General features: G+C 48.9%; 1 protein-coding gene across 1 annotated transcript in view; it reads right to left on the bottom strand.

Annotated features, from left to right (window-relative positions):
* Nucleotides 1–382: 382 nt before the first annotated feature.
* Nucleotides 383–18,677, bottom strand: part of LOC147113301 (lactosylceramide alpha-2,3-sialyltransferase-like) — a 28,986-nt gene continuing 10,691 nt past the window's right edge. The window contains exons 2-7 of the mRNA XM_085994210.1: nt 15,437–15,506; nt 9,124–9,244; nt 6,302–6,645; nt 2,892–3,078; nt 1,054–1,212; nt 383–720 (exon numbers count right to left, since the gene is read on the bottom strand). Coding sequence (XP_085850336.1) covers nt 478–720; nt 1,054–1,212; nt 2,892–3,078; nt 6,302–6,645; nt 9,124–9,244; nt 15,437–15,474 — 1,092 coding nt within the window. The 5' untranslated portion in view covers nt 15,475–15,506 and the 3' untranslated portion in view covers nt 383–477. The remainder of the gene's footprint in view (nt 721–1,053; nt 1,213–2,891; nt 3,079–6,301; nt 6,646–9,123; nt 9,245–15,436; nt 15,507–18,677) is intronic.

Below are 18,677 nucleotides of genomic sequence, written 5' to 3'. Positions count from 1 at the left end.
GCCCACATCCAATGAATTAAAAAAAAAAAAGTTATTTCTTGCGGTATATATCTGATCTATTCATTCCCGATTTCAGTTTGCATTGTGGCTAACCATCGACTGGCTCACTTGCTTTCTGTTTCTGCTTTTTTAATAATCTTACCTTCCCTTTTCTAACAGTGTCCCCTATCTGTACTGTGTCAGCAAAAGTTGGTTGGGCTATGTGACTGTTTGCAGTGTACTAACTCTGGTTAACCCATGATGCCTGTGTTAGCCATTTTCTGCTTAAATCTACAGTACGTCGCTTCCATCTGGGAAATACTGCAGGAAGAACACATTTGTTTACCGTGTAGTTTGGTGGCATTTCTCTACACTTGAACACGTTTGACACAACATGGCGATGTTGATTGGTGAACACGTTTATTGAAATTTTCGATTCTTTCCTCATGTTAAAAAAGAAAGTGGATCAGCTGCAGGTTGTGTGTTTCCAATGTCCTTCTACCAGCTGACCCCACCTGTAAGGTCATTGACAACTTTCCCTTTCACCAAAGAAGCCAGGAAGAGTTTCTCTTGATTGACATTGTGTACAGCCTGATAATTCATCATATCCATCCAGACAGTTTCATAATAGTGCAAAGGAAGGTCAGGGCGGCTCATGTCATAGCCAAAACCAGCGAGGTTGACCTCATCGCACAGGTGCAAGGCAGTGATGATGGAAGTCACTCCCAGTGTTGGAAGCACCTGGAAAAAAAACATAAAAGGGGAGATGAGGAAAAAAATATTAGTAAGTTATGATCTGGAATGCGCTGCCTGAAAGGGCAGTGGAAGCAGATTCAATAGAAACTTTCAAAAGGGAATTGGATAAATACTTTAAAAGGAAAAATTTGCAGGGCTGTGGGCAAACAGCAGGGGGAGTGGGACTGAATTGGACAGATCTTTCAAAGAGCCGGCACAGGCACAGTGGGCCGAATGGCCTCCTCCTGTGCTGTACGATTCTATGATTTGTATAATAGAAATGTTTCTGTTTGGATGTGTGGAACTTCAGCAGCAACTATGCGAGTTTAACGGTCATACCTGCTTCCACCTCCACTGGTTGTGGCTCGGCTCTGGGTAACCCAAGAAGTTCAGCGCCGTTTCCCTTATTATATCTAAGTTTAATATTCGATAGTTCTGTGGTTCTAAAGGGATGGACTCGACCACGGATTGCCAAAACCACATCTTCTGCCAAAGATTCTGTAGGAGAAAAAAAACTGAAATGAACACTGAAGATTGTAAAGTTTTCCTTCAAATCAGCACAGGTAAATGGGAGCAATTCACTCCTGTCTGATACAGTATGGCTTGAAAGAAAGAAAGACTTGCATTTATACAGCGCCTTTCACGACCACCAGATGTCCCAAAGTGCTTTACAGCCAATGGAGTACTTTTTGAAGTGGTCACACAGCAAGCTCCCACAAACAGCAATGTGATAATTATCCGATAATCTGTTTTAGTGATGTTGATTGAGGGATAAATATTGGCCAGGACACCGGGGAGAACTCCCCATCTCTTCAAAATAGAGCCATGGGATCTTTTATGTCCACCTGAGAGGGCAGACGGGGCCTCGGTTTAACGTCTCATCCAAAAGATGGCACCTTCAACAGTGCAGCACTCCCTCGGTACTGCACTGGAGTGTCAGCCTAGATTTTGTGCTCAAGTCTCTGGAGTGGGACTTGAACCCACAACCTTCTGACTGAGAGAGGCAAGAGTGCTACCCAGTGAGCCCACAGCTAAAAGCGCATCTCGGCCCACTCCTGTAAATAGTGCCTCAGCCCATCTGCTACTGGAACCCTCATCCATTCTTTTGTTAACTCCAGACCTGACTATTCCAATACGCTCCTGTAGACGTGCAGAATGCACCGGGCAAATGGGAATAATTTTCTGCTATCTGTGCACCAACTCTGTATACGTACAATATACACCAAATAACAGGGAAACCATTTATCCACTTCTGGTACTGTATGGTTCATGTATGCCTCATGACACTCCAGCATGCTGTAAACGGGGGACCTGTACAAAAATGCAGAGCCTATTTCACAAAACTCTCAATTCACACAAGTATTGGGACTGAAAACTATCCCATAGGATACGCCAGAACTGTTTAAAATGGCTCTTGGCAGCTCCTGCATTTACTAAAATGCACATGCACCTCAATGTAGCTGCTGAGGGGTACCAAGTGTTTGCCTGACAACTCTGTAGGATGTAATGTTAAGTGATTATCAGTGTGAGCTGAAATATGACAGAACAATAGTGTTCCTTCAACTCTGTAGCATCTTTCAAGTTTGACTAAGGTGATAGAACAAGAGTTGGCTTGAGATTAGCAAGATGTTGCTTTTCATTAAGAACCCTAGGTAGGGGGGTTAGGCCTTGGGTGCAGGACACCAACAAAGGGTTAACATATGGCAGTGACGAACAGGGTGGGTCCCACTGGTCCCTCCAGCCTGGGTTGAAATGAATAGGAGAGAAGACCAAGTAAAATGAGATGCAGTGGTTAGGAAATGCGAACCTTGTGTTGTACAACCCTGTAAATTGTAGGATTGTAAATTGCAGAACTGCACAGTTTTGAGGTCCTGGGAATGATCGAGTTAGAGTGGGAGACTGCGATGACTCTTGATTTCAACACAAGTGGGAAGGGAGAGCAGGTAAGGATGGTGTGCTTGCAGCTTGGGAAAAAAAGAGGTAAGTTCAGAGGAGCAATGACTATTTATAAACTAGAGGGAAACCAGAATGGTTACAGAAGTGAGAGAGATCATTGAACAGATTTTCTATTGTATTCTGTCAAAGACTGCAACAGCGCTCTATTAGAAATGGCAGTGGCAATGCAAGATTTTGGTTAAAAGGTAATTTTCTGAAGGGGAAAAGAAATGCTTATTCACCATTGGCTCCTTGCTGACCATTGCGTTTAACCAATCAAGGTCCATGCTTTTGTACGTTGCTACCACAAACAGCGCGCCCGGATCATACTCCTGGGGAGACTTGGGAGCAGCTTCTGGGTACGTAATCCGCAAAGTGGTCTTCCGGCCCACGTCAACCGCATGATCCGACACAGGCCCGTTATTCATCCTGATGGGGTAGAGAGAGATCACTCCAAAGAAACAAAATCCCTCTATCACTAAATACGTGCGTGTGTGTACATATATAAATCTATATATTACTAAAAATCTTTCATATTTGCGTACCCATTAACCTTACTTGCTATGTCATACTTAAAATGGAAAACCCGTATCTCAACATCTCACAGTGGAAAAACCCTATGCCAACATTTTATAACGGGGAAACCACGTACAAACCTTTGTAGTCATGAATCATAGAAATTTACGGCACAGAAGGAGGCCATTCAGCCCATCGTGTCTGTGCTGGCCGACAAAGAGCTCTCCAGCCTAATCCCACATTCCAGCTCTTGGTCCGAAGCCCTGTAGGTTACGGCACTTCAAGTGCATAGCCAAGTACTGTTTAAATGTGAGGGTTTCTGCCTCAACCACCCTTTTAGGCAGTGAGGTCCAGACCCCCACCACCCTCTGGGTGAAAAAAGTTCTCAACTCCTCTCTAAACCTCCGACCAATTACTTTCATGGTTTACTGATGAAATGCTTTTTGAAAACAATTCTGTCCACCATTATTTCTCAATAACTGAAATTTCTCATGTCCAAAATAAGGTTTCATACAATATTTTTAAAATTACATATTTCCAATAACACGATCAAATGTTTCACTTGAATTGTTTTTGTGTCACCAGCAAATCACAACTGAACAAACAAAATAGAAAGTATGCAAAAGGAAAAGGTAGGCAGTGTTTTCCTGCTGATTCCCTGAAATTATAATGGGAATAAGGAAATGGTAGAGAAATTAAACAAATACATTGGCCGCGATTTTGCCGGCACTTTTGCTGAGCGTAGCAGATCATTGAACCTTTTCCTGCACTGAACCCAGGTGCGTGCATACAAAGACCTGGTGCTAACCTCCTCAGCAATTTGCAGCCAGGCTGCCTTGGTTTGCTGAGGAGACTTCCTCCGTCCATTGGAGGGAAACTGAACCTCCTTGCGCCCTCTTACTCCCTCCACAAGAGCGTGGAGGGAGCCGTCATCAAATCGGGGAGAAGCCTTGGCTCTTGCAGCAGTCATCTCGCAAACAATACCACTGAGAAGCATCAGAAAGTGAATAAAACCCAAAGGCTGCACGGGCCCCTTAAATGCAGCTGAATTGAAGAGGCGAGCAGCAGACCCGAACCCACTGATTGGGTCGGGTAACACGCATGGCGGGCTTAATAAGCCCAGTTAACTCAAAATACTTATCGCAGTGCAGCTGAAACCGGCAATGGGACCGGAACCTGCCGAGCAGCAAACCCCACGAGAACCCGCCTCCAATGGCAAAACCGCAGCCTTTGTGTCTACACGGAAGAAGACGCAAAAAAACTTCCCGAAAATAGTGGAGAAGCAAGGGTCTAGCGAGAATGAGGAATTGAAAGAAATTAGTATTAGTAAAAAAAAGTACTGGAGAAATTAATGGGACTGAAAGCCAATAAATCCCCTGGACCTGATGGCCTACATCCTAGGGTTGTGAAAGAAGTGGCTATAGAGATAGTGGATGCATTGGTTGTCATTTTCCAAAATTCCATAGATTCTAGAACGGGTTCCCATGGATTGGAAAGTAGCAAATGTAACCCCACTATTTAAGAAAGGAGGGAGAGAGAAAACGGGGAACTACAGACCAGTTAGCCTGACATCAGTAGTAGGGAAAATGCTCGAATCTATTATCAAGGGCGTGGTAACAGGGCACTTAGAAAATAATAATAGGATTGGGCAGAGTCAACACGGATTTAGGAAAGGGAAATCGTGTTTGACGAGTCTGTTGGAATTTTTTGAGGTTGTAACTAGCAGAATAGATAAGGGGGAACCAGTGGATGTGGTGTATTTGGATTTTCAGAAGGCATTCGATAAGGTGCCACACAAGAGGTTATTAGACAAAATTAGGGCTCATGGGATGGGGTAATATACTAGCATGGATTGAGGATTGGTTAACGGACAGAAAACAGAGAGTGGGAATAAACGGGTCATTTTCGGGTTGGCAGGCTGTAACTAGTGGGGTACCGCAAGGATCAGCGCTTGGGCCTCAGCTATTCACAATCTACATCAATGATTTGGATGAGGGGACCAAATGTAATATATCCAAGTTTGCTGATGATACAAAGCTGGGTGGGAATGTAAGTTGTGAGGAGGATGTGAAGAGGCTTCAAGGGGATATAGACAGGTTAAGTGAGTGGGTAAGAACATGACAAATGGAATATAATGTGGAGAAATGTGAAGTTATCCACTTTGGTAGGAAAAATAGAAAAGCAGAGTATTTTTTAAAGGGTGAGAGATTGGGAAATGTTGGTGTTCAGAGGGACCTGGGTGTCCTTGTACACGAATCACTGAATGTTAACAGGCAGGTACAGCAAGCAGTTAGGAAAGCAAATGGTATGTTGGCCTTTATTACAAGAGGATTTGAGTATAAGAGTAAAGATGTCTTACTGCAATTATATAGGGCCCTGGTGAGACCACGCCTGGAGTATTGTGTACAGTTTTGCTCTCCTTACCTAAGGGAGGATATACTTGCCATAGAGGGAGTGTGATGAAGGTTCACCAGACTGGTTCCTGGGGTGGGGGGGATTGTCCTATGAGGAGAGATCGAGTAGACTAGGCCTATATTCTCTAGAGTTTAGAAGAATGAGAGGTGATCTCATTGAAACATACAAAATTCTTACAGGGCTTGACAGGGTAGATGCAGGGAGGATGTTTCCCCTGGCTGGGGAGTCTAGAACCAGGGGTTACAGTCTCAGAATAAGGGGTCGGCCATTTAGGACTGAGATGAGGAGAAATTTCTTCACACACAGGGTGGTGAATCTTTGGAATTCTCTACCCCAGGGGGCTGTGGAGGCTCAGTTTTTGAGTATATTCAAGACAGAGATCGATAGATTTTTGGATATTAAGGGAATCAAGGGATATGGGGATAGTGCAGTAAAGTGGAGATGAGGTAGAAGATCAGCCATGATCTTATTGAATGGGGGAGCAGGCTCGAGGGGCCGAATGGCCGACTCCTGCTCCTATTTCTTATGTTTTTATAGCAGCTGCGAGAAACTTCCAGCAACAACAATAATTAGTCTCTGTCAAAACCCCCAGGACCTATTTAGACTACTTTTCCACGAGGATTACCAGAGCCCAGGTTAACAGCTAAACAGAACTAGGAGCAAGGAATGAGATTGAGAGTTTTGAGGTCCTGTAAAAGAACATATTAGGAGCAGGAGTCACCTGAGAACGACGTTGTGTTGGTCAATGTAGGGCCCGAGCCTGCTGCCTCGCAGAATGCCACCATTCCCCACCACAATGCACCTCTTGCAGCTGGCTGGTGCCAGGTTCTTTGGAAGCCCTGCTTGTGGCAACAGCGCCATGACTTTCTGAAGTTGCTCCTCACAACCGCTGAACCCCAAAGGTGGTTCGTAAAATGCGGCGCCCGGATGTGGGATCTCGCCTTTCTGCACAAACACGGGAATCCCGCTGAGCAATTTCCCTGGATACAGCACAGAGAGCTTTGACTGGCTAGAGTTGGGTTTGCAAGGGCTGGAAACTATCCTCTGACTTTGATTGTGGAGTCGCTAAAGAAAGATAGAGGACATTTTGGTTAAGGTCACGATGTAGTCTTTCTGTATGTAAAGAAAGAAAAAGACTTGCATTTATATAGTGCCTTTCACGACCACCCAACGTCTCAAAGCGCTTTACAGCCAATGAAGTACTTTTTAAGGCGTAGTCACTGTGGTAATGGAAACCCGGCAGCCAATCTGCGCACGGCAAGCTCCCATGAACAGCAACGTGATAATGGACCTATAATCTCTGGAGTTTCAAAGAATGAGAGGTGATCTCATTGAAACATAAGATTCTGAGGGGGCTTGACAGGGTAGATGCTGAAAGGTGTTTTCCCTGGGTGCAGAGTCTAGAACTAGGGGGCATTGTCTCAGGATAACGGGTCGGCCATTTAAGGCTGAGATGAGGAGGAATTTCTTCACTCAGAGGGTTGTGAATCTTTGGAATTCTCTACCCCAGAGGGCTGTGGATGCTCAGTCGTTGAGTATATTCAAGGCAGAGATCGATGGATTTTTGGATACTGAGGGAATCACGGGATATGGATCTCGGGCAGGAAAGTGGAGTTGAGGTCAAAGATCCGCCATGATATTGAATGGCGGAGCAGGCTCGAGGGGCGGTATGGCCTATTTCTGCTCCTATTTCTTATGTTCTTATAATCCTTTTTTTTAGTGATGTTGGTTGACAGATAAATATTGGCCCAGGACACCGGGGAGAACTCCCCTGCTCTTCTTCGAAATAGTGTCATGGGATCTTTTACGTCTACCTGAGAGAGCAGACGGGGCCTCGATTTAACATCTCATCAGACAGATGACACCTCCGACAGTGCAGCGCTCCCTCAGTACTGCACTTGGAACATCAGCCTAGATTATATGCTCAAGGCTCTGGATATCTCATCTTCTGGTGAGCTGAGCATCACCCTATGTCAGTTCCTCTTCTAGACTCTATCACCCCAGTTAACCTATCTGGGCTGGTGAGTACAAGTGATCGGGTTCATGACAGAGTGGGCCAGTTTCTGGTGAATGCAATTTATTGAATGACCTTTCTCTCACTTCGGCCTACAGTGCCAGATGTTCAAGGTTCTGCCATTGGATATTGGATCCTTCTGTCTCTCAGAAGCATCTTTATCGCTATCCACATTTTCCTTCCCGTTGGACTCCTGTCTGGGACTCCTCCTGGGTATGAGCCTGTGCTCATAGAATGCCACCATTCAGGTCAGCCGTGATCTAATTGAGTGGCGGAACAGACTCGATGGGCTGAATCGCCTCCTCCTGTTCCTATGCTCCATTCACCATCAGAAACCATTTCTGATCTTTGCGCACTCCTCACCACCCAATAATTTTTTCGGGATCCAATGGTGTAAGTAGTCAATTGCTGGGCAGGACTGGCACCGTTGTCCAGCCCAGTGATATGTACATTTCCTGACCCCAGGATTTCGGACAGGGTTTGCTGTCATGCTGATTGGGCAGGTGGACATTTCCACTCCGCTCCACTCCGAGCAGCAGATCAACGAGGCTCAGAATTCCAGGCCCTGAGCATTTCTCCAAATCGCAGCCAGTTCCAGACCCAAACTCTAACACCAGCTACAGATTGCCTAATCCTCCCTAACTGTGCCTCAGTGCCCTGTTCTTACCCTCGCCCTCACCATCACCACCCTTGCCTTCACCCTCACTACCCGCACCCTCGCCCTCACCACTCAGCCTCGCCCTCACCATCACCACCCTCGCCCTTACCCTCACTACCCGCACCCTCGCCCTCACCACTCAGCCTCGCCCTCACCATCACCACCCTCGCCTTCACCCTCACTACCTGCACCCTTGCCCTCACCACTCAGCCTCACCCTCACCATCACCACCCTCGCCCTTACCCTCACTACCCGCACCCTCGCCCTCACCACTCTCAGCCTCGCCCTCACCATCACCACCCTCGCCCTTACCCTCACTACCCGCACCCTCGCCCTCACCACTCTCAGCCTCGCCCTCACCATCACCACCCTCGCCTTCACCCTCACTACCCTCGCCTTCACTACTTTCAGCCTCGCCCTCACCATCACCACCCTCGCCCTTACCCTCACTACCCGCACCCTCGCCCTCACCACTCTCAGCCTCGCCCTCACCATCACCACCCTCGCCTTCACCCTCACTACCCTCGCCTTCACTACTTTCAGCCTCGCCCTCACCATCACCACCCTCGCCCTTACCCTCACTACCCGCACCCTCGCCCTCACCACTCTCAGCCTCACCCTCACCATCACCACCCTCGCCTTCACCCTCACTACCCTCGCCTTCACTACTTTCAGCCTCGCCCTCACCATCACCACCCTCACCCTTACCCTCACTACCCTTACCCTCACCCTCACCACTCTCAGCCTCGCCCTCACCATCACCACCCTTGCCCTTACCCTCACTACCCGCACCCTCGCCTTCACCACCATCGGCCACACCCTCACCGCCCTCGCCCTCACCGGCCTACCCAAGTCGTAGTCTGCAACGTACCGCAATGCTGTCCTGTGACATGGTGTAATATCTCCAGATGTCCTGCTTGTGGTAGGATGGGTAGAGCAGGACCAGGTAACAGATGGGCAGGAGCACCAGCAATGCGAGCAGGGACTGCTGCCTGGAGGGATGAAGAAGAAAGCCAGGCTAAAGCAGGTCATGCAGGAGAGGCTCCGCGGGATGCGGTACCCACCCCGAAAGGTAAAAATAGAATCAAACCTACCGAAACATGGGTCTGATAAAGAACTGAAAAAGACTAACAGATCTTCTGTGACATTTCCCACCCTGAGTCAGAGGGTGTTTATAACAGGGCGGTGATGCCAAGTAACACACAATACATTATTATCAGCACTTCTTTATAATGATTGAATAAGCCAGATTCGGTTGTCTGATATGGTATTTTTTAATAGCAGGGTTATATTTGCTACCTTCCAATCCGCGGGGACCGTTCTAAAATCTGGGGATTTCTGGAAGATCAAACCCAACGCATCCACTATCTCTGCAGCCACCTCTTTTAAAACCCTAGGATGTAGGCCGTCAGGTGCAGGGGATCTGCTGGCTTTTAGTCCCATTAATTTCTTCAGGAGTATTTCTTTACTAATACTAGTTTCTTTAAGTCCCTCATTTAAACTAGACCCTTGGGCCTAGAAATTCAGTATAGCCACTTTTGGGGCGGTAAAGTCGGGCGGCCGCTAAAGTTTGCGCCCGCCGGAAAGTGGAGGGCAGTTCGCCAAAATTCAGTAGCTTTGGCCAAGGAGTTTGCTCGAGTGCTAAAACTGGCGATGCACGGCTATCCTTAGGCGCTAAGCCGGCGGTGCAGACTGATACCGCCGAGGCCGGGCGCAGCGCAGGTGCGGTCATGTTTTGATTGACAGCAGACACCCTGGCGCCGGCCAGCTCTTAAAGGGGGAAGGGTCGACTTGGTCTGCTGCCACGCCCTGGATCCTGCAGCCCTCCAGCTAGGCCTGAACACTGGTGCTGGAGAGAAATAGCGCCAGGAAGGATGCAGAGGGCCCGTGAGCGAGCGCAGCGCTTCTCTGGCCATGATTTAAAGGTGCTGGTTAGGGCTTTGGAGAAGAGAAGCCATATCTTGTTCCCGAACAGTGGCAAGAAGCCTCCCAACAGGGTGTACAGGAGAGCCTGGAGGGAAATCGCCCAGAGGGTCACAGCCACCTGCGATGTCCAATGCCGGAAGAAGTTTAACGACCTCACTCGGATTGTCAGGGTGAGTACCCTTTCCAGTGTCCTCCTCATCCTTGCATATGCACCTCACATTATGGGCAAAGGGACGTCAAAGGCCTAATGGCCAGCCCTCATCCAGCAGCTATGGCACTGGCATGAACATCATTTGCACTTTCTGCACTTTACACACTGGCCAAGCTATTCGACCATGGGAGGCAGTGCACACAACAACAGGGCACCACACTGGCCAAGCTATTCGACCATGGGAGGCAGTGCACACAACAACAGGGCACCACACTGTACTTAGAAGCCGTCCTTTCTCTTGCAGGCCAAGCTGGCCCAGAATCTGAAGAGCCGGACTGTCACCGGGGGAGGCCGTACCCAGTTCCAGGAGCTCAGTGACCTGGAGGAGCGCGTGGGTCGACTCATGGGTGCCCGGGTGATTGGCCCCGTTGCAATTGGAGATGCCGACCCTGTGCTGGGCCCCAATGGTAAGGACATGACCTTTTGGACCTCTCTCGTTCCCCTTGCGCTTCAGATCTACATCCTTTGCCACTGTCCGACCAATGCGCAGAATGCCACCGCTCATGCCTCCCTCGCTGACGCCCTGTCCTCACTCTAAAGCTACTCTTGTGCCTTCCTGCTTTCAGCTGGTGAGGAAGAGGTCCCTGAAGCTGCGAGTGTCAGTCCCTCGGAAGAGGAGGACGAGGAGGAGCAAGAGGAAGGCGGCCCATCGGGGGAACCCTCATCCGCGCCAGGGGATGGCAATGGAGGGGACACGTCTTCCCTGGAGGAGAGCCAGGGGGAAGTGTTGCAGGGGGGTGTAGCTCCTGTGCCCAGTGGCGTCCAGCCACGCGGGAAGGGTCGGGCAGCACGGCTGCCTTCTCCCCAGAGGGGGGAAGTGTTGCAGGGGAGTGTAGCTCCTGGGCCCAGTGGCGTGCAGCCACGCGGGAAGGGTCGGGCAGCTCGGCGGCCTTCTCCCCAGAGGGAGAGTCCGGCCTCCAGTCCGGAGACGGTCCTCGCCCAGGAGGTGCGCCTCCTTGATCAAATGTCCGCGGACTCGGATCGTCGGCACACCGAGTTCATGGGGGTTGTGGCACGGTTGCCTGAGGCCATTGAGTCCCTGGCTCATAGTGTGTCCGATTTCGGGGCCTTACAGGCCAGGGGTTTCGAACAACTCGCGGCAGCACAGGCCAGGGGTCTCGAACAATTCGGGGCATCACAGGACGCGAGTCGGGCCGAATTCAGGGCAGCACAGGACGCGAGTCGGGACGACTTCAGGGCAGCACAGGCAGCGAGTGGACAGTTGATCAGTGGTGCCGTGCAGTCACTGGCTGGTCTGGTGCGGGCACAGACCAGGGCAGTACGGGCACTCACTGCTGCCACACTCGCTGTGTCACGCACGCATCGCCAGGGCACCCGCCGCGCTGCTGCAGCACAGCGGTCTGGCCTTCACCAGATTGCTGCGCTTGCTGCAGTGCCAGCCCGGCCGACTGCCAGTGTCTCTGGCGACCAGCGAGCGCCTGGCATCAGCCAGCTTGCCCCCATTGCTGCAGCCGCCACTGCCACTCCCCCAGCAAAGCTGCGACGAGCTGCTGGAGAGACTGATGCTGCCCAGCCACAGCTGCAGCAGTCAGCAGCCGGCCCCTCGAGGGCCAGAGCTCGTCTAGGCCGACCCCCAAGGGCATCTGCCGTCACGCAATGTGCCCCTCAGGAGCCTTCCCCCAGCCTTGCAACACCCACAGGGCCCAGGTTGAGGCGGAGCAGCAGGTCGGCCAGGGGCCGGAAAAGGCTGGACAAGGACTCGCCCTCTCGGCACACAAAGTAGAGTGTGTTGGCAAAAGTTTTTTTATATGGGGGTGGTTGTGCTGTCTATGGGGGGTGTTCTTTTGGTAAGGCCGAGGATGAAGGCAAATGTTTTTTTATATGGGGGTGCTTGTGTTGTCTATGGGGGGGGTTCTTTTGGTAAGGCCGAGGATGAAGGCCATTTGGATGGACAAGTTTTGTTATTCCTCCCCAGGTTGTGGGAGTGAGATATGTATTTGAGTGTTTTTTGGGGGTGTTGTCTGTTTTTGGGTTTCATGTGGGAAGGACCCTGAGTTTGTTCAATAAAGCTTTTTCTTTATTCAGCTTGTCCATGTGTGATGTTTCAAGTGTTTGTTGCGTTAACCGGCTGAGGGCTTGCGGAGCGGCTGCATTCATGTGCCTTCATTGCCACAAGCCATTCCCTGACAGGGGGCCTAGAAGTGTCGTTCAATAAGCCGCCGACGGACGGCCCTTGGACCTTGTGGCTCCCTCCTGGGCTGGTACTCCTCCTCCTCCTCCTCCTCCTCATGGTCCTCCTGCTCATCCTCCTGAGGTGGTGGTCCAACGTGAGGTGGCAGTGCCTGAGTCCTGCGGATAGCCAGGTTGTGCAGCATGCAGCAAACGACAACGAACTGGGAGACTCTATCCGGCGAATACTGTAGAGATCCGCCGGAACGATCCAGGCAGCGGAACCGTTGCTTGAGGACGCCAATCGTTTGCTCTATGATGTTCCTTGTGACTTGATGGCTTTCGTTGTATGCCTCCTCAGCAGGGGTCCTGGGCGCGCGGAGCTGGATAGCCTTTGTCCCCGATAAGCCATCCTCTTGGGGGAGGCTGTGCCTGGAACATGTCAGCCACAGTAGTCTGGCACAGGATAAATGCATCGTGGCTGCTGCCTGGAAAGCGGGCATTGACAGCTAGGATGCGCTGCCTGTGGTCACACACCAGCTGTACATTGAGGGAATGGTAGCCCTTCCGGTTGCGGTAATCCTCGGCATTGTGGATAGGTGCCCGCAAAGCCACATGCGTGCAGTCAATGGCACCCTGCACCATGGGGAAGCCCGCTGTTCTCGCAAATCCGACTGCACGCTGCTCCTGCCTCTCTAGGGTCATGGGGAAGGAGATGAATTGGTGTCTCCTTGTGAAAAGGGCATCGGTGACCTGCCGGATGCAGCGATGCACGGCGAACTGGGATATGTTCGCTATGTCCCCAGCAGCGGCTTGGAAGGAGCTGCTTGCATAGAAGTTCAGAGCCACCGTGACCTTCACTTCCACCGACAGAGACGTTCTGCACATCAGCTGTGGACGCAGATCTCTGTGAAGCAGCTGGCAGATCTCTGCAACCACCTCCCTTCTGAAGCGCAGCCTCTTAACACACTGCGCGGCAGGCATGGTGAGATAGGACACCTGCTGGCGGTATTCCCTGAGTGGGTAAGGCCTACGTTGCCGACGCCTGATGGCCCCTCTGCGCCTAGGCATGGCTGCCCCTCTCACACAGCGTCTGCGAGCCCTTCGCACATAATGCTGGAACTGAGGGTTGGAACCCCATGCAGCCCCCATAATATACTTGCAAACAGTGAAATCACAATGAGTCAAATTTCCAAGCTCTGGCCAGAAGCCAAAAATACCTCCTATGTTGGCCCAAATCAGTAAGGTCTCTTCCTTGGTCTCTGTCCAGAAATCCGTTGCACTAAAGTCATTGGAGCAAAATGGCTGGCCTTTATAGTTCAGTCTAAGTGCCCTTTAATTAGCGCTCCCCGAGGCCCGTAGGGCCTCTGCTGCGTTCCACTTCACAGTTCTTAACAGCGCCACGCCCACATTGGGCGGGCGCGACTGAAGTTCCGGTTTGGGGCGCACAAAGGGCGTTGCACGACGAAATGACGTCATAAGTTGCGCGCGCAGCTGAGCGCGCGCAAACACTTTGCGCCGGCGCTAAATGTCTACTGAAGTTGGGCGTAGGCGCAGATTGTTCTGCGCCCGGCCGCTAAGTGCCTAGCGCTCGAAATCTACTCCTCCTATGGCGCTAATGGCTGGCGAATGCAACTGAATTTCTAGGCCCTGGTTCCCCACTATTTCTGGAATGTTTTTTGTGTCTTCTGTGAAGACAGATACAAAATATTTGTTTAATGTCTCTGCCATTTCTCCTTTATATTACTTTTGCTAATTTCTTCCTTTTTACATACCTATAGAAGCTTGTACCATCTTTTTTAATGTCTCTCGCTAGTTTACTCTCTCATTCTATTTCCTCCCTTTATCAATTTCTCGGCCATCCTTTGCTGAATTCTAAAATCCTCCCAATCCGCAGGCTTACCATTCTTTTTGGCAACATTATAAGTGTCTTCCTTTAATCTAATACTATCTTTAACTTCTCTTGTTAGCCACGGTTGGACCACTTTTCCCGTGGGATTTTTATTCGTTGTGAATTATGAATTATTTCTTTAAATGTTTGCCATTGCTTATCAGCCATCATATCTTTTAATCTAGTTTCCCAAACCTACCTTAGCCAACTCGCCCCTCATACCTACATAGAATATAAGGCACAGAAACAAGACATTTGGTCCAACTAGTCTGTGCTGGTGTTTATACTCCGCACGAGTCTCCGCCCATTCCATCTACCAATTCTCAGCCTTTTCAGCATATCTTTCAATTCCCTTTTCTCTCATGTACTCGCCTAGTTTCCTTTTGAAAGCATCTAAGCTATTTGCCTCAACCACTTCCTGTGGTAGCGAGTTCCACATTCTAACCACTCTCTGAGTAAAGACATTTCTCTTTATTTCCCTATTGGATTTATTAGTGACTACCCAGTATTTATGGCCCCTAGTTTTGGATTCTCCCACAAGTGGAAACATTCTCTCCACATCTACCCTGTCCAACCCATTCATAATTTTGAAGACTTCTATCAGGTCTCCTCTAAGTCTTCTCTTTTATAAAGAAAAAAGCCCCAACCTCTTCCGTCTTTCCCAGTAGCTGTAATCTCTCAGTTCTGGTACCATCCTTGTAAAACTTTTTTTCCACATTCTCCAGGGCTTCTATGTCCTTCTTACAGTACGGAGACCGACACTGTGCACAGTGCTCTCAGTGCGGCCTGACCAGGGTCCTATACAAGCATAACATAACTTCACTACTTTTGAATTCTGTACCCCTAGAAATAAATCCCGGTGCTTTGTTAGCATTTTTAATTGCTTTGCTGACCTGCGATGCTGCTTTTAATGATTTGTTCACCTGTATCCCTAGATCCCTTTGCTCGTCTACCCCATTCAGTTTCTTATTTTCTAAGGTGTGCGCATAGATGCCTGGGTTCTCTGAGTAATGTAACTGTGCTTACCTGATACTGAACCAGATTTTGAGCTGATACATCCTCATGTGAATTTCATCCTTTCAACAGGGCCTGAGAACTAGAGAAAGCATTTAGAAAGAGTCAAGAGCTTTAACAAGGGTTCCTTTCTCTGTGTGCTCACTCATTTAGTGGTATAAGAACTTAAGAACTAGAAGCAGGAGTAGGCCATTCGGCCCCTCGAGCCTGCTCCGCCATTCAATAAGATCATGGCTGATCTTCGACCTCACCTCCACTTTCCCGCCCGACCCCCATATCCCTCGATTCCCCTAGAGTCCAAAAATCTATCGATCTCTGCCTTGAATATACTCAATGACTGAGCCTCCACAGCCCTCTAGGGCAGAGAAATCCAAAGATTCACTACCCTCTGAGTGAAGAAATTTCTCCTCATCTCAGTCTTAAATGGCTGACCCCTTATCCTGAGACTGTGACCCCTGGTTCTAGACTCTCCAGCCAGGGGAAACAGCCTCTACCCTGTCAAGCCCCTTAAGAATTTTATACGTATAAAACCAATTCCACGCCTCTAACTTTCTGCCTTCCTTCTCTTAAAGGTTCTGGATCATGCTGGGTCACGGACAGTCCATTAGGGACCAGCAGCCATCAATACCATACCCAACTGGCCATTATTTGCACACAAGCCTGTGACAGTGACTCTCGGTAGGCTACTGTTCCATGGGTGGGGGGGATGAAATCACAACCAGGTTCAGTACTGCCCTCACCTGATGCGCACACATGAACATTTCTAGCGGGGCGTCACTGTTCGAACCCTGGCTGATGTTTCTTCGCCTCTCTAGCCCAGGAGTGTTGCGGGGGATTGTAGCACTTGAAATGCGAGCTGCAAAGGTTGTGGGTTCAAGTCCCACTCCAGCAAGTTGAGCACAAAAATCTAGGCTGACACTCCAGTGCAGTGCTGAGCCCCCCTGCGCAGATTCATGTCCCTTATGCTGCCCCTCTTTCTAAGAGACGGTAAATTTTGAAAATGAATGCTCCCCATGTGGAATCTCATCCCAGTGGGGGGGACCTACATATCGGGAATTTGTGCCCAGCCCTGCACCCTCCCCACCACTTTCTATCCATTTACCCTGTGTGTCATCGAAGTAGCGAGAAAAAAGTTTGGATGGCAGCCATTTTATTGTGCTGTCCCTATCTCTCTCTCTGCCTCTCTCTCTCTGCCTCTCTCTCTCTCTGTCTCTCTCTCTCTCTCTGCCTCTCTCTCTCTGCCTCTCTCTCTCTCTGTCTGTCTCTCTCTCTCTGTCTGTCTCTCTCTCTGTCTCTCTCTCTCTCTCTCTCTTTGTCTCTGTCTCTCTCTGGGTAAAATGTCAAATATTGGCTGTGAGACCAGTTAGAATGGAGATGGGGTACTAACAGAACAGAATCAGGGACAGCAGGGAGAGAAAACATTGACAACAAACAGCCTCCAACAGCAGGTACCGGCTTATCAAATAAAAACACTCCTGTTTGCCTAATAAAGGAATCACCTTTCACACTTCAAAAACTTTATACAAAGTGAATAAAGCAGTGGCCAGTGTCAGCATAATTTTTTTTTATACAGGTAGTTATATCTCCTGCAATATCTTAGCAATACAACCTCTTGCAGTGACAACCCAATTTCAGTCTTGTTACAATAGCAAAATACTGCGGATGCTGGAAATCTGAAATAACAACAGAAAGTGCTGGAAACACTCAGCAGGTCAGGCAGCATCGAGGAGAGAGAAACGGTTTCGGGTCGAAGCCTTTGTCAGAACTGGGAAAGGTTAGGGAAGAGAGATTTTTAAGCAGGGGCAGGGAGCAAAGAACAAAGGGAAGGTCTGTGATAGGATGGAAGGCAGGAGAGATTGAATGACAAAATGGATGATGGTGTGAGGCAAAAGGAGAGGTAATGGGACAAGTTAAGAAACAAAAGATGGCTCGAGATGATGTGTGAATGATGATGGCAGCAACATTAACAGCTACCATGTGAGGAAACAAGAGAAATAAATATATATAAAGAAATACGGGGGCCAATTTATAGTCTGAAATTGTTGAACTCCATGTCAAGTCCAGAAAGATTTTAAGAGAAGGGAGCACCATCCGTGGCTAACTAAGGAAGTAAAGGATGGTATCAAATTGAAAACAAAGGCGTACAATGTTGCCAAGATTGGTGGGAGACCAGAGGATTGGGAATTTTTTTTAAACCAGCAAAGGATGACTAAAAAAATAATAAAGAGAGAGAAGATAAATTGAGAGTAAACTGGCAAGAAATATTAAAACAGACAGTAAGAGCTTCTACAGGTATATAAAAAGGAAGAGAGTAGCTAAAGTAAACGTTGGTCCCTTAGAGGATGAGTCTGGGGAATTAATAATGGGGAACGGGGAAATGGCAGAGACTCTGAACAAATATTTTGTATCTGTCTTCACTGTAGAAGACACTAACAACATCCCAATAACGGATAATCAAGGGGCCACAGGGAGGGGGGAACTAAAGACAATCACTATCACTAAGGAAATAGTACTTGGTAAAATAATGGGACTAAAAGACGACAAGTCCCCTGGACCAGATGGCCTGCATCCCAGGGTCTTAAAAGAAGTGGCTGCAGAGATAGTGGATGCATTGATTGCAATATACCAAAATTCCCTGGACTCTGGAGAGGTCCCAGCGGATTGGAAAACCGCAAATGTTACACCCCTATTTAAGAAAGGAGGGAGACAGAAAGTAGGAAACTATAGACCAGTTAGCCTAACATCTGTCATTGGGAAAATGCTGGAGTCCTTCATTAAGGAAGCAGTAGCAGGGCATTTGGAAAATTATAATGTAGTCAAGCAGAGTCAGCATGGTTTTATGGAAGGGAAATCATGTTTAACAAATTTGCTGGAGTTCTTTGAGGATGTAACGAGCAGGGTGGACAAGGGTGAGCCAGTGGATGTGGTGTATTTGGATTTCCAGAAGGCATTTGATAAGGTGCCACATAAAAGGTTACTGCATAAGATAAGAGCTCACGGAGTTGGGGGTAATATATTAGCATGGATAGAGAATTGGCTAACTAACAGAAAGCAGAGAGTCGGGATAAATGGGTCATTTTCCGGTTGGCAAACGGTAACTAGTGGGGTGCCACAAGGATCGGTGCTGGGGCCTCGACTATTTACAGTCTACATTAATGACTTGGATGAAGGGACCGAGTGTAATGTAGCCAAGTTTGCGGATGATACAAAGATGGGTGGGAAAGCAAGTTGTGCAGAGCACTCAAAGAATCTG

The sequence above is a fragment of the Somniosus microcephalus genome, chromosome 8 (assembly GCF_052327205.1).
Source record: "Somniosus microcephalus isolate GS21.2 chromosome 8, FLI_Smic_1.0, whole genome shotgun sequence".
Lineage (NCBI taxonomy): Eukaryota > Metazoa > Chordata > Chondrichthyes > Squaliformes > Somniosidae > Somniosus > Somniosus microcephalus.
This window is presented reverse-complemented; position numbering and strand designations above follow the sequence as displayed.